Here is a 15,289-nt window from a genome sequence, read left to right as displayed (position 1 = left end):
CCCACTGTCGTTGCTTGACAACACTTGGCTTAAACTTGTCCATATTAAGATACACATCTTTCTGCATCAATTAAGTTAACATGGACAAGTATCCCCTTAATCTTTAGAAGTTTTTTTCACCTCCGAGAATGACCCAGTGCCATTGCAGTGTTGTTTTCTTGTGCAAATAATTTGCAATTGACAAGTATGGGGAAACACTTCTTGTTCAAATCCTAGAATCGAATCCAGAAGCAGTTTGCCAATGAAAGAAATAAGGGTTTTTTTTGGAGTGCATTGGGGTTGCTCCTTGCAGTCACTTTCTCTGCAGCTTCTGCGTGTTTTGACACGTTGGCTATTTGTTGTTTTGACAATGCTGTGTGCGACAATGCTGGTAAGCCAGTGTTTGGCATTCAGTTTTAGTTGTTCAATCTCATTGTTCACTTCATGTATTCTTATTTCTCTGTTCTCAGAACAGTGGACCACATTCAACAAGGCTTTTCCCATGTCCCATGGCTAACTTTAGCTGTGACCCACAGTCACACAACAACTCCCTGTGCCAGCACACCAGCATTTGTGTAGATCTTCCGGTCCTCAGATCTGGATTATGAATTGAGGTAATGTGAATGGTATGACACTGCAGCACACAAATGCCCCACCTTGTGTCGCTTGGCTCGGGTGGGAGTTTTATTTGTAGATCTGAATCTTGTTCTATTATTAGAAGCACAGTGTAATTGGCTTACGCTCATTTGACCAGTTCCTTAACATTTACTTTAAGTGCAAGTGCAGCCCACAGCACGTGCTACGGCCTCAGCTCTTCTGTAGGGGAGCCCGCTCCATCATTGATTACATGCTTATTAAGAAATGCACAAAATTTAAGAGAATCAACTTTTTTTTCAGCCAAATGTTTGCACTCAAAACGCAACATTTTGTGGATGACATTGATCCGCCAGTCAAGGCTCTCCTATGTCCTGCTGACAGATTATCACCCTTCAGTACCGGCCTCCATACAACAAGACAATGGCTGATTTTTTGAGGTTGCGAATGTTAATCTACTGTTATTTTGCATGTGTGTATGGATACTGGAAACTACGTAGAACACATTGAATCCACATGTAGTGCAGTGTGGCGGGTGGACACTGGAGCACTCAAACACTTTTTTTGTTTGACATTTGGTCCCTGTTTACTTTCCTTCCTCTCCATATGTTTGGGACAGAAATAGCTTTTATAAGAGTCACAATTAACAACTTATTGCAGGATTAGTTAAGTGATTGCGCTTAGGCGGGTCCTTATGGGGTCCCCACAAGGATACCCATTGTGATGAAAGTTTCAATCCCTGTGGGTCACATGCTTCAGATGGTGGCCCAACCTACAACATATGTGACTGCCATGGCGAGACACAATTAACCAATGAACATCTTTTGACTAACAATTCTTGAAATTCCACCTAAATGAAAGCAAATCTCATTTCCTGCATCTTAATTACTAGTACACACGCATACATGGTAAGAATGTTCCAGTGCCTATTCAAACACATTGCCTGCACGCTGCTGGAGAGAAAGGCATTCCCAGCCTGCACTATGAAAGACTCCAGTCCAATCATGAGCCTGTCAGCAGTTCAGGAGAACCTGCACCCTGTGAACCCATCAATTCATATTACCACAGTCAATACACATGCTCAATTGTGTCAATCAAGACAACAAACCATTGATAACGTGACATATTTCAGAATTAACGTGCCATATTCTGTATTAGATGGCTGCATTATCGACAATAAATTAGTAGTAGAGAGAGACAGAGAGAGAGAGAGAGAGTGAGAGATAGAGAGAGAGAGAGAGAGAGAGAGAGAGAGAGAGAGAGAGAGAGAGAGAGCGACCTTTCAGCAAGGGGAGACAGCAACGTGACACACTGTACAGGTGGCTAATTTTCCATTCAGTTTCACAACTGAAATCAGACCCTCAGTAGCTCCCCCACTAAGAAATGCAATGTTCAGAGCACCATCCTCATTAAGCAAGGCCATTAGAGAGAGTTTCTCAACAATTTTTTTTTTTTTTTTTTTTTTGGACAGTCAAATTCTCGAGGCAAATATCTTCTAATATCCTAAACATTATTATTTATTGGGCCAATCAATCAATAAACAATGCACACCTGCAACCTACAGTTTTAAACACTGGCCAATACTGAAGAAAAATGGGACGTTAGCAAATGGAGAGTTATATACCTGACTATAACTGTCATCGCAAAAACATGACATTCAGATCATTCCTTCTGAACACAAACACATTCCAAAAAGAGCAATCAAACTTTTGAAACATATATAAAACATATAGAAATATAATACAGTGAGAGGAGAAAGAGGAGACTAGCCAATTAAATTGCCCACAACGGAGTCCATAAAAACCATGGCTTTTAAAAAGAGAGGAAGAAAAAAGCAATATTTAACCACTCTGCAGCTAGGCAAACTGGCAAAGTATATATGGCTCTATAGAAGCTTTCCGATGATACAGAATGCATATTTACACGACGCGCTGTGCTTAGCATTTTTTATTATGTAACAGCGAGGACGCAGCGAAGATTAATTTCTCAGACTGTCAATTAACTTACCGAATTGATAGATGGGGCACTTGCGCAGAGCTTTGGTGTTCACACTCTTGAGGGGAACTCTGCCGCAGCTTCGCACACGTTGCAGTTAGCAATGACCTTTCGCTAGTGAAACTGCCTTCAGCCAGCCAACGGAGTAGGGACTACGCCGAGAAAGCTGTTTTAGTCTTGAAATTATATATTTTTGTTCACCTCGCAGGTAAGGGTCATGTTGCCGTGAGCAGCAGCAGCGGTCCACATTGTCACATGGCCACGGACATCAATCACATGACTAAGTCTGGAGTACTCTGGAATCGGAACCTTAGCAGAGCGACATAAGTCTTGCTGATTTCTGAATATTTTAAGGTCAGGTACCTCAAAATAGCCCCCGATGCTGCTGCTACGACCGTGAAACAAGCAATCAAGCTAACGCTGAGTGTGCGTTGCGTACTGCAATTGTGAAGAAAAATGCGGAGAGAGCAAGAGGGAGTGAGATGCAGAAGTAGCGAGATTTTAATATTCATCAGTCATAACCATCATGCCCGTTAATGCGCACGCTTAACGTGGAATAATACCATCACTATTTCAGTCCTCTTTTTGTTAATGAATGTGAAATGTAATCTTCATGGCTGTGTGCTGCTGGAATTGAAATTAGTCATTTAGAAATTCTCTCTCTCACACACAGGCACGCACACACACCCCGCTGCTTACTCCTTACATTCCCTGGCATGCATTAGCTCACCAGAGTCCTCCTTTGTGTTTGTACACCATTCTCACCCTCCCTGTCTCTCCCCACAACACCTCCCCCCACTCGCACAAACTGTGTCCTCAGCCAACCCCTAAAACAATCACTCTCTCACAACAGAGCTCCTTATTAAAACCTTCTGTGTTTGAGATAAAATGTCACGTTAGCATAATAAGCACTTCAGCCAGTAGGCAGTCGGCCTGTCAAAGACTGTGTGAACGGAGTCAACCATCAAACGTGTTCACAAGGATCTAAAGAGCAATTACTGGAGACATCCTGCTAAGAACTGGCAATTCATTTTTGTCCACTGTAGGGGACGTGTAGTCTCAAGATTGTCAAGAACCATATATTCTACTATGTTGAAACATACCCCAAAACAGACATTCGCTGAAAAAAATCAATTACATTTTTGAAATAGTTTTTTTGTCAAATTTTGTTGGGCACATACACACTTATCCCACTTTATGTCTCTAATTCCTCTCTTTCTCTCCCTCCATAACCCCCCAGTCTCTTCCACTGTCTCTCTTGACCTCTGACTTACTCCCTGTCTGTCTCTTTCACGTTTTCTCTCTTCACCCCCCTCCTCCTGTAGCCCCCAGACAAGGCTCATTGAAATTCTGCACACTCCGCTGGTCACGGAAGCGCCAGCCAAATTCGCTGGGAGAGAAGAGAAGAAAGAGCTCATAACTTCACACTACACAACGGAGCTCGCGCCCACAGCTCGCACCACGCCAGTGCGCGCTCAGACAATGCGTCGCTTTGGAGAGCTCCCCCAGGCACTGCACGAGAAACGCATGCATAATGCATCACGGAGCACTCGGCCATCTGTTAACCATTTCGGGGACACCAGACAACACTTATGTCACCTTAAATCACTTTGCTTTGCAAAAATGGAGGATGGTGGCAAACAAAATGTCATACAGTATAATGCGGTCATGCAACCTCTATTATTTGCTTCTGCTTCTGAGCCGTCTCACCTGCACTTTCACAAAGTGAACAGCAGATGTCATTGACGAGTCCAAAGATTTTAAGAATTTTAAAACCGCCGTGTACCATAGACATGCATATTTAAACATAAAGACTACAGCCAAAGAGATTCGAGTCTCTTTGCTACAGCTAACCCCGAGCTAACCCACGCGTGGGAAGCCCCGGAAGTATGCCTCTACTGCTCACATTGACTGCAAAATATTGGAGCTCCCATTAAAGTGAATGGGGTATATCAGACTTTTGAAGGCAAAATAAAACTGTCCCGATAGCATTTTAACGATCGTTACAATTCATATGAAAAGCAGATTGTGAAATATGTAATAGCTACAATTTTAATAAATATTTTCCCGTCTGACTATGAACCAAAGCAGCCATCGTTTCACAGCCTGCAACGCATAATTAAATTCATGATCACAAAAACTGACCAAAGAGGTTTTCTTTGATTGTTAAAACACGTCGGTTTTCTACATTCAACAATTCAATGGGCAGCAAGGTCGTTAACACTCAACATGCGCACATTGTGCAGTAGACTGTTCCGTTACTTTCTAGGCACTTGACCGCTCCTGAAACAAGTTCTATTTATTTCATATTTTATGGTCAACAAACACAAAACGCGTTTAAGATGGTAGGTGTCGACCGGCTATGGTGTCGACTAATAAGCGGCACTGAGTGAGTGGGGCAAATGGTTGGATGACCCTTCAATAATTACATTAGGGGACACTATTTGTTTTATGCTTTGACAGTTTTGACAGAACACAGAGAGGTCTGAAAAATGTATTAAATAAACAAGAATAAGAATAAAAAATGGAAATGTGAATTCTCTACTCACAGGAGAAGTGACCCTGTACTTACAGTCAATTGTGGAAGTGGTTTCTCTCTCTGTTTGTTTATCTGACATCCTGTTCAAAAGCTTGAGCTGTAGAAAAAGACACAATAGCAATTAGGATAAAGCTACTCTGAAACACATAGATATCATATGATTTAACTTTCTTCCACCAGGTATGAATTTGATTCATAGCACCCATAATACAATGCATGAAAATACACACAAGTCACTACAGTTACAAAAACAGTTACCAGGCAAAATAGGACAATGCTGTGGTCCCTGTGACTTGTTTAGAAGTTGAATGGAGAATTTTCGAATGGTCATGTGAGAATTTCAAAAAGGCCCTTTTAAGACTTAAAACAACACAACCCTGGTTTGTGCTGTGTGTGCTTTTAAAAACCCCTTTGTGAATCACAGGTTTTGTTTATGTTTAAAAAGGCCACATTTCACACAACCTTTTGCCGCTCGTGGAAAAAGCCTTCAAACTGCTAGCTTTAGCCCTCCTCCACATGGCCCTCTCCTTTAATTCAGAGTTCACTCAGATTTTTATGGCCAGTTTTTGTGCTACCTTGGAGGGGGTTAAGCACATTTGATATATATTTTATTTTCTCATGAGATGGTCCTCAAAACCAGCTTGAAGTGATGCACTAGAGAGAGGTCATAATGAAACTGTAAAACCTCTGTAACTGAACTGAAGCCTTCCTTAATTCATCTTTACCTGCTTCTGGATTACTTGCTTAATCAGTTAACAGCAATCCAAGTGCTGCATGTTAAACCTGAAAAGCCGTCTTTCTCTTCCAGACTGTCACCATTTATAGTATCCTCAGAACTGAAGTTAGCAATTATTGCTACAATTATAGCTCTTCTTATCTTTACTTTACTATGAAGTAAAGGGGCAACAAAAATGACAAGTGGAATTAAAAAATGAAAAGTGGGCAGAAAATGGACATATTACTGCAGTATACAGTTAGCTCCATAATGTTTTTCTTGATTTGGCTCTACTCCACAAATTTGTAATCAAATAATTCACATGCAGTTAAAGTGCACGTTCACAGCTTTTATTTTAAGGTATTTTAATACACTTTGGTTTCACCAGGTTAAAATTACATCAGTTTTTATACCTAGACCCCCATTAGGTGTTTCTGATTTCTGATTACAGTAATGCTGTAATGTATACATGGTAAAACCAACATGAAAAAATACAGTACCTTTTCATAAAATCAGAGAATCTGCACTTTAACCACTAGTGAATTGTTTGATTACAAATCTAAAATTCTTTTCTAAGAATTTCTTTGTCCCAAATATTATGGAGCTCTCCGTATGTATACATAACATATCGAAAACAAACTTTGTCTGTTGTAACAGAGTCAGAAATGGGCTTGGTTGGGTGAGCGGTGAAGGTATTGATCCACTGCAATGTGAGGGTGACAGCTTTCTGGGGCACAAATGGAGATCAGCACATCTTTGGCATCAGTTGACCTTTCAGTCAAAGAAAGGGAAAAGCAGTGAAAGAAGTGAAATTGAGTGGACTCAGCCGTTCAGCTGTGCAGTGCATACGCCGTAGCATTAAGGGGGGACGCACAGTGTTCAGGCAGCTGCCTTAGCCCCTCACAAACACGAGTACTAGAGGATGTCGCAGGAACATTCCCGCCACACAAATCCCTCGTTTGTAAACGGTGCATTCGGAATGGCTCTGGAACGTACCGCAAGAGTGCCTGCAAAGACAATACTGTACTCACACGTTCCCACCGCAGCAGTTCTGGGATGCTTTCCCGAGCACTACGAGTTCAGGAAAAGGGTGGATGTCCAGTTTCCGACCATGCAAGAGTCTAATTCAGAATCCGCACCTCTGCTCTTCCTGCGTGTAAAACGCTGATCGCCCCGGACCGCAGGAAGTGGTCGAAGGGAGCGCATCAATGAGACCCATTCTGGGGTGCGCATGCTCAAGGCGCATTCAAAAGATCTGCAACACATCTATTTTTTTCTTCCATGCCATTCAGGGATATGCCAGTCTACAATGCAGCAGAGCACCACACACTCACACATGCCATCACACCTCCGCACACACACACAAACCCCCAAAACAAAGCCAAGGCTTGGTGGAGGGAGGAGGGGGATAGGACGCGGTGCTGGCACCGTACCATCCTCTCACTGCCAAGCCATCGCTCGGGCAGCCTTGAAGTACTGACACAAATACACCAGCATCTGTCTAGACGTTCCACCCCTCTCTCTCTCTCTTTCAGCTTCTCATCTCCCATTTGGCCACGGCTACGACTGTGCCAATCGCAAAAATCACAGTGAACCTTCCAGAATAGAGAGCAGCGCAAAATGTGGCACCGCTTTCCCCCCCTGTCCTCGTCCACATTTTCACTATTTTTCTTTCTGTTCCCGGTGCGTACAAAAAGGGTGCGAAGTTGTCCTTACCTGGCAGTAGGACTGTGCAGCGGGTACTGCGTGCCGATTCCACAGACCAGCATGTACAGGGAGAGGGGAGCCAGACGTGGTGGCGGGGCAGAACTGCAGGCAAATTAAAATGTCAGCGGGAAAGAGGGCAAGCCCACATCCCCCCCCCCCCCCCATATCTCCCACGAGGAGAATGTTCAAAAACCGAAAGATCAACCAGCAGCTCCATGGACAGCCTGTGGACCTCAATTATTCTCTTCAATATATTTGCATGTTTATTTAATAATTTTTTCCCCCTGCATCGAATCAATTTCCAGGAGTTTGATTTGATCTCCTTTAGTGGTTGGTCTTAAATTCAAAATTTGGCTGCTTTTCCTACATTTTGTGGGGGATTTATCACTATTTTCCCACATTTTTCACATTTTCATGATCATCTCATATGCACAATGTCTATTCACAGTATGTCTATGTGTAGTCTACCATGTTTAAATAAAGCTTATTTTTTATTCATGAACTATACTGACTACTATATACTTTAAAACAGGTTTCAGTGTTCAAATAAAATAAAAAGAATTCTTGCAGCAGTTCCTGTACCGCTGACCTTTTCTGCTTCTTGAAATTGAGCTAAGATTTAATTACAGCAGATTTTGCTTCTGAAGTTTTGGAATCATTGAATGACTCTGAGTTTCAGATTTCCTCAAAAATCTATGAGACCAGACAAAACAATCTGCTCTCTACTCTGGCCCTTTCAGAATATGTGGGTGGTAGAACCTGTAACTTGAGAGGTACAGTTGGCTATGCCAAATTGCAAAATAAAACATATATTTAAAAATAAAAACATCACTGGAAAGTGATATGGGTAGCTGGCAGCCTGCCTATACCAGCTGTGCACGAACTGCGCCCCTCTGACACAAGGATGGCGCCGCTCAGCTGGAGGACTGTATGAGAATGAACGGAAGCACTGGCTGGGAACACACTCTTTGGAAGAAGGGGACTAAGTGATGTTTGGGGATAAAATGTGTTTCAAGAAGAACATTTTGTTGGTTATTAAAAAGATACAGGAGTCGAGCTTTTAAGGTCCCTTTATTTGAGTCTCTGTGATCTGTGGCCACACAGAGCCCAGACAAAATAAAGATTGTAAAACAGCTAAAAGCAGAGACAAAAAATAACCCCCTCAACAAAACAACAGAAACAAAAAAACTCATACACAGTCATTTGACCAAACAAGTGGTATGAAACAAGACATAAGTAGCAAAAAATTAATAAATGAATAAATAAACAAGAGGGGAAACTGCAGAAATCCTGAAAAAAAGATGCAAGATCTTTTTTGATGAGAAAACAAAGACGACATTTTGATGACCTGCCACATAAGCAAACAGAACAGTACATTGACTGGAAGATAAAATATTTTTTTTGTGACAGAGACAATAGCCGTGGCTGATTGATTATTAAGTTAGTTTAATTGAAAAAACTTTGCTTAATTGAAACTACTTAGCTGTGTTCCTGGAATGCCACAAAACAATACTGAAACTGAAAAGCTTGAGCATGCATTATAAGTCCCTCTGGTTCCGAGCGTCTGCTAAACGAACGCAATGCAATATAAACGTCAAACTTCATTATAAGAGTAACTTCACAAGACATTTATAAAGCAAACACTGTTCCTTACTACTGATGTCATTGCTACTTTATAAACGATTAACAAGTGTGCTAGTACATTTAAGGTGCTCAAAAGCTCAAATGACTCATAATTTTAGGCATTTTCTGTGTGAATTAGGATGAGACCACCGAAGCTGGCTGGGACATTATAGTTTACAAACATAATTTCCCCCCTAATATATAATTATTTGAAATAACAAGAATATTCAATAGAGAAATAAATCTCTCTACTTCAAAAGATGGTCCGAAAATAGTCTTTTTTGTTTGTCGATCAACCTTTAAATGCAAAGGTTTGCTAACATATTGTGAATTTCCAGGTAGATTTAGGGTACCAATTACACATAAGAAATACACGATCGTGTTTGATGCTATACCTCGAGAAATTTTACAGCTTGTGGGGAAATCAATTAACAATGATTCTGATATCTATATATTTATTTGGAATAGCTTATTCACGTGTGAAATTAGCATTTATGAAAATAAATGCTGAAATAAAAATATTATAAATATTATCATGAAAGAAACATTTCCTCAAGGGTAACTTATTTTGGATTATTTTAAGGAACATAAATAGGAAAAAGGCTTTGATGATTTGTGACAGATTTTGTGTTAGTAATAAAATAAGACATTTCATTGAAAATTTTTAATTGAGTACTTCCAGTTAAATATGCTTTAAGAATATTTATATTGGATATAGATTGATATAGATATATATTTTTGTGGACTAGGGGATAAAACCACTCTTCATCTTTTTATCGTTGTATTTATACCAAAATATATGCGACTGATATGGAACATTTTGTTAGAAGAATGACTGGTCAAATAATTGCATTACAAGGCATGGATATTTTAATTTACTTTTCAGACGAACACGCAGTACGAATCATAAATACAAACTCACCAAACACAACATTTTCTAGCAATATTTCAAAATTCCACCTGCAGCACGCTGCCCTGCGCTGACGTTTTAACGCGCAGCGTGCCCCCTGTTTCTTTGAACAGGAAACCCTGTTCTTAATGCTCTGCCATAGTGTGGTCCGCACAGTAATCCGGGATCGCACCGGGAAACACATTGACAGACTACTTCAGCGAAAAATATTATTGAGTAATTTAGCGAGCTAAGTGCACATACATATTATTAATCACAGTTTGTAGTTTATTTCAGGCTAACAGGAACGTTTTTTGGGGGTTTCGGGGGTTAAGTTATGAAAGAGGTGTATAACACGGAAACGCCATTTCGCTAGCTCAGGCTAGCCGTTTTTGTTTTGGTGTGAGGAGGAAGGGAGGCCATTTTAGGCCGCTTTTCTTCACTGCTTTTCTTTGTATGGTAGCTATCTAACTTAGTCACTGGAGTTATCACCACGGACCTGAATGCACTGGATGACTTGGAGGGATATTAGGGACTTTGCTTCGTTTCGCATATTTCGTCTGGATATTTGCCTCAGTTTTTATCACCTTCTGGGACTCTGCGTTCGTGAAGACAGACTTGTGTTTCGAAACCATGCAATGGAATTGCTCCCTCTAATCGGACTCTGAGGGAAAGCGTCGCCCTTTAATTTAAACGATTTAACGCTACACCAGCGGGACTTTCTGGCAGAAAAGGCGTTGGAAAAAGCATCCTCGATTATTTAAACGATTTGGACATTTTCCTTTGAAGCAAGTTGAAGATTCTATGTTGCTTTGTTGTTCAATACTGTGACGGACTGAAATAATGGAATTGGTTTGAGATTGTCGTTTTGCAGTTGGTAAAGGTTGCAGTTTCCAATATTTGTGTTAATTCGGATAGCCTGCATTTACCCACTTCAGTTAAGCCATAAGGTCACGCTACAGGCAGTTATGTCGATATCTATAGCTTAGCTACGCTTAAGTAGCTAGCTAGCCAGTGGCTAATTACAGTTCCATCTAGTTAGCTAAGTTAGTAAAAGGGAAACTTAACTTTAATAGTTTTGTTTTTACATTGCTGTTCTTGTCAGGCCCAAATTAGTGTACTTTGCTTCAAAAATGTCTTGTGTGCATTATAAGTTTTCATCCAAACTCAACTATGACACGGTCACATTTGATGGCCTACATATCACGTTGAGTGACCTCAAGCGCCAGATCATGGGCCGCGAAAAACTCAAGGCTGCTGACTGCGATTTGCAGATAACCAACGCCCAGACGAAAGAAGGTAAGGCATGGGCGTTTTTCTACGATCGATTTCTACATAACGACATTGTCTATTGGCTTGAAATGATTACCGCCAGTGTCAACGTTAGCTTCTTGGTACAGTGTTCCCTGCGGCGTTAGCCTATGTTGCCTAGTCTTGATTCTGTCTGGGTTCATGTCCGTTTATTTTCAGTTTACGGTTGATTTATGTTAAAGCTGTATTTTGGCGGGGAGTCGAATTGAACTCTACTCACCACCACTCTATGCATAACGAACGTATACATGAAATGTAATTGAAAATAAAGATGTTACCTGGTGCTTACTTGGCTGTTTGTTAGTTAATCATTCCCAGTGTCTTTGAGGCACGTGCAACAATGAAGCTAGCTAACGTTAGCTAGCTCAGCTAACAAACTTGGCATATCTAGCCAGCTAAATATCACACGAGCTAATATAAAATTATTGGAATATGAAACTAGCGTCAACTGTAGATTTAAGGGAGAGTAGCTGGCTAATTTAAGTCGACCAACGTTTTTTGCTCTGTGTGAATATTTAGCTAGCTAGTAAAACACGTGGCGCTCGAGAGACTTCTCTTGCCGGCTTAGCCTTTTTGCTAACAGTAAATTGGTTGACCGGCAGTACTCGCCACACTAATCATCGTCACCTGGACTTGGATTAAGTCGTAGCACTTATTTGGTTACAGTGTCTGGAAACAACGTCGAGTGTATGGTTTCGTCGTACTTGCTCGACTTACTAGGCTGTTGCCCGCCCTTCCAATTTCGCAGGCTTTTATAATTTTTCTAGGCAGTTAACTATCTGCAAACTCATCAGTAGCTAGCCAATGGCTTGCCGAATCGACCCCCATTCTAAGTCTGGTTTTCACGTGGTTGATGTACATGCACCAGGCAGTCTAAGACGACGTCAGCTGGATATATATATATATATATATATATATATATATATATATATATGGAGTTATGGCGTCATATGTATGGGTTACGAATTAAAGCAGTGGTTCCCAAACTTGCTGCTGGGGAGTGGCGACCCAATGCTTTGATTTTGTCTAATGTGCAGATTCCTTTTAAAGGTGGCAACATTTTTGATTGAATGCAGTATAGACTGGCAAGTGAAGTCGATTAGGTTACAAATTTCTGAAAGCATGGACACCTTGTCATTGAATCAAAAATCATTTGTACACATCATGATATCCAAAGCCAATGGAAACAAGCCAAACTTAAATTGCTAAAATTAAGTTGAAGAAAAAAATTTGAGTAGAACATAAACATGTTTTCAGCAACCTTCATTAGCCAACACATTGGTTGTAATTAAAACCAGCATACCATTTGGTTCCCCATGACTGAGTTTGGAAACCACTGGAAGAAAGATCTTGTGCATAATTACCACTTTGTGTTGATATGCTAGTTGGTACTTGTTTGACACGGTATTTCACAAGTTTGAATCAAACATTTTATCACTGATTGCAAATCTTTTTACAGAATACACTGATGATGGTGCCCTCATTCCTAAGAATTCATCTGTTATCATTCGAAGAATACCTATTGGAGGGGTCAAATCTACAAGCAAAACATTTGTCATGTAAGTACTATCTGCCATTAACCCTTTGGTGTGGTTCAATTCCTGTTTCGCATTAAAGATGCTCCTTATCATTCAGGGACACTAGGGGGGCGGAGGGCTCATTAAATTTTTTCTTTGTACACTGTTACCAAATATGCATTGAGTAATGTTGTGCTGTTGGAATCCTGGAATGTTTGTTGGTGAAGTTAACCCATATTCTTTTTTTTCTTCTTTTTTCTTTTTAATTTGCATTCTAGTGATCGCACTGAGCCTCCAAGTGGACCTTCAAAAGCAGTATGTAAAAAAAACCTCACACTTTTCTTCTTTAGTTTGGTGTTTGCCTCTAACCAGTGTTTACACAATTTTTCCAGTGGAAATTTTAGTATGCAATACAAAAAATATATTCTGTGAAAGTTTTGGTGATAGAATATTGTAACATTGTAAAATGTGAATCATTTGCTGAATGCATTTAATTTCGTATTTGCACAATTATTGCAACTGTATAAATCTTTGTGCATGCCGGTGCTGCACTGTATTTCATATTGAAAAAAATTCTTTTATAAAGAATCTGTTGTACAGGTCAATGTACGTTCATTCAGATCATGTTGGATGCCCAGTGAACATGGTGGCGTATTCTAAGCTTGTCTGTCTACAAGTGCTACATCTGTAAACACTGTTTTTTATTTTTTTGTTCTCTAATAAAATGTTTTGAGTCGCACCTTTTTAATTTTACATTGTATTACACAGATGGTTTTTGACTGTTCATGTTATAAGGAGTTTGCGATAAGGCACATCAGTATTCCTAGGACCTGGGGGAAACCTACCTTGTGACAATGTGTGTGCGTGTGTGTGTGTTTATACTGTATGTGCAAGATGGATCAGCATTTGCTGAGGCTCAAACAACCAACGATATCTTATAGGAACTCATTTCTGTCTCACGGTGACTGGACTTGGTCAATATGTGCATGTAAACAGAATGCACTGCTAGATCAATGGTTTTTTGCTGCAATGGTCAAGACAACATTTGACTGCTTTTAAAGGTCTAATTCACACCAGCCCAGACACACAAGCTCTGGTATAAGCCAGATTCTGTTCTAATTGAATTTCCAAATGCTATTCCCATTTGAATTTTGTTAATTTATTGTTGCCAATTATCATTGGACAACAGAATCTTCTGCCGACATGAAGCAAGACTAATTTGAATAAGTTGCAGGTGGTGGGGGAAGTTCTTTATGTTCATGGAATAATTGGTCCCCATATGAGGTCAAAATTGAGCAGAATATTGTGCAATTAAAATTTTTTTTTTGTGTGTGTGGCACTATTTAAATTGGTCTCCGCAGCAGGAGGAACAGTGTCATTTGTGCACGTAGATTTGGGCATTATTCTTTTCCACCACCCCTTTCTCGTCTGTCATGCTGTTTGTTGAGCCCGGTGTGAATTGACCTTTGTTAATTTGTCAATGTGGAGAAACTGCGCTGCTCCATTGTTTGAGCCTTAGCACTTTGGAATGACAAAGTCTGCTTCAAGTGTTGGACCTCTTCCATATCACTGTTGGTGTGTTTTGGGTAAAATTGCAGTGTGTGGGACATGTTCTTCCTCCGAACAAGTTTTGTTGTCTGGGCATTATCCTTTTTTTTTTTTTTTTTTCCTGTTAGAAGTAATTTAACCCTCAATGCTAAGTGCCTTATATGAAACCATAGGTGAAGTCCAGAGTTCAGATGGATGTTTTCTACTGAGTATATTGTTGGGTTGGTTTCTGAGTATTTGACAAGTGTACTGTTAAAACCCAGTTCACCAGTTCCATCAGTACTCTGTACAATGCAGAACGCAACCATTTTTTTTTTGTCAATAAAATATGTGTCTACAACTCCTGAGCACCTCTTGCAAGGCCTTGTGTGTTCACTTTTGGGAGAGAGGGAGCTCAGTGAGACATTTAGCTCTCTCCATCGCCTGCCCTGGGGGATTTTAAGTGAGTAATTTGGCCTCTTGCACAGAGCTCATCACTGGAAAAATTAGGTTCTATACCATGCAGGAGTATGTGTGAAATGAACCTTGAAATCAGCTGCCAGCCAAGTGATCTGTTGATGCTAGCACAGCCATCATTTTCAGACTGCACGTCTAACGTCTGTGACTGACTGTACAGCGATGCCTTTCTCTGAGCTGGTTAACCGTGAGCCATAAGTTGAAGTAATTTAATGGCAAGCCACCCGTTTCATATAGTTGCTCGACATAGGCGGGAATTGAATTCAAACTACCCCAATTTGATAACTAAATGTGCACCCACAATACTGAACTTAGCGTAGATCATGAAGACTGTCCAAACCTTGTAGTGTTTTGCTTATCTCTTAATTACTTAAGTTGATTTGTGTAATTTCTTTGTAAACTCTTCTGTAAATATT

The 15,289-nt window shown here is 40.4% G+C and overlaps 2 protein-coding genes across 2 annotated transcripts in view; one reads left to right on the top strand and one right to left on the bottom strand.

The window, feature by feature from the left end:
* LOC135243670 (trinucleotide repeat-containing gene 6A protein-like) overlaps positions 1-2,784 on the bottom strand; it is a 59,287-nt gene extending 56,503 nt beyond the window's left edge. Inside the window, exon 1 of the mRNA XM_064315652.1 lies at positions 2,581-2,784. The gene's annotated coding sequence lies outside the window, so the exon portion shown is untranslated. The remainder of the gene's footprint in view (positions 1-2,580) is intronic.
* Positions 2,785-10,179: 7,395 nt separating this feature from the next.
* LOC135243827 (E3 ubiquitin-protein ligase RBBP6-like) lies at positions 10,180-14,764 on the top strand. The gene is made up of 3 exons (XM_064315901.1): positions 10,180-11,340; positions 12,812-12,911; positions 13,148-14,764. The coding sequence occupies exons 1-3, from the start codon at positions 11,175-11,177 to the stop codon at positions 13,299-13,301; spliced, it is 420 nt and encodes a 139-aa protein (XP_064171971.1). The 5' UTR covers positions 10,180-11,174; the 3' UTR covers positions 13,302-14,764.
* The last annotated feature ends 525 nt before the right edge of the window (positions 14,765-15,289 follow it).

This window comes from Anguilla rostrata, chromosome 17 (genome assembly GCF_018555375.3).
Source record: "Anguilla rostrata isolate EN2019 chromosome 17, ASM1855537v3, whole genome shotgun sequence".
Classification (NCBI taxonomy): Eukaryota; Metazoa; Chordata; class Actinopteri; order Anguilliformes; family Anguillidae; genus Anguilla; species Anguilla rostrata.
This window is presented reverse-complemented; position numbering and strand designations above follow the sequence as displayed.

Coding starts and splice junctions, on each gene's coding strand:
- LOC135243827 (XM_064315901.1), top strand. CDS start 11,175: ATGTCTTGTGTGCATTATAAGTTTTCATCCAAACTCAACTATGACACG. Junction 11,341..12,811: donor CAACGCCCAGACGAAAGAAG/GTAAGGCATGGG, acceptor ATCTTTTTACAG/AATACACTGATGATGGTGCC. Junction 12,912..13,147: donor ACAAGCAAAACATTTGTCAT/GTAAGTACTATC, acceptor TTTGCATTCTAG/TGATCGCACTGAGCCTCCAA.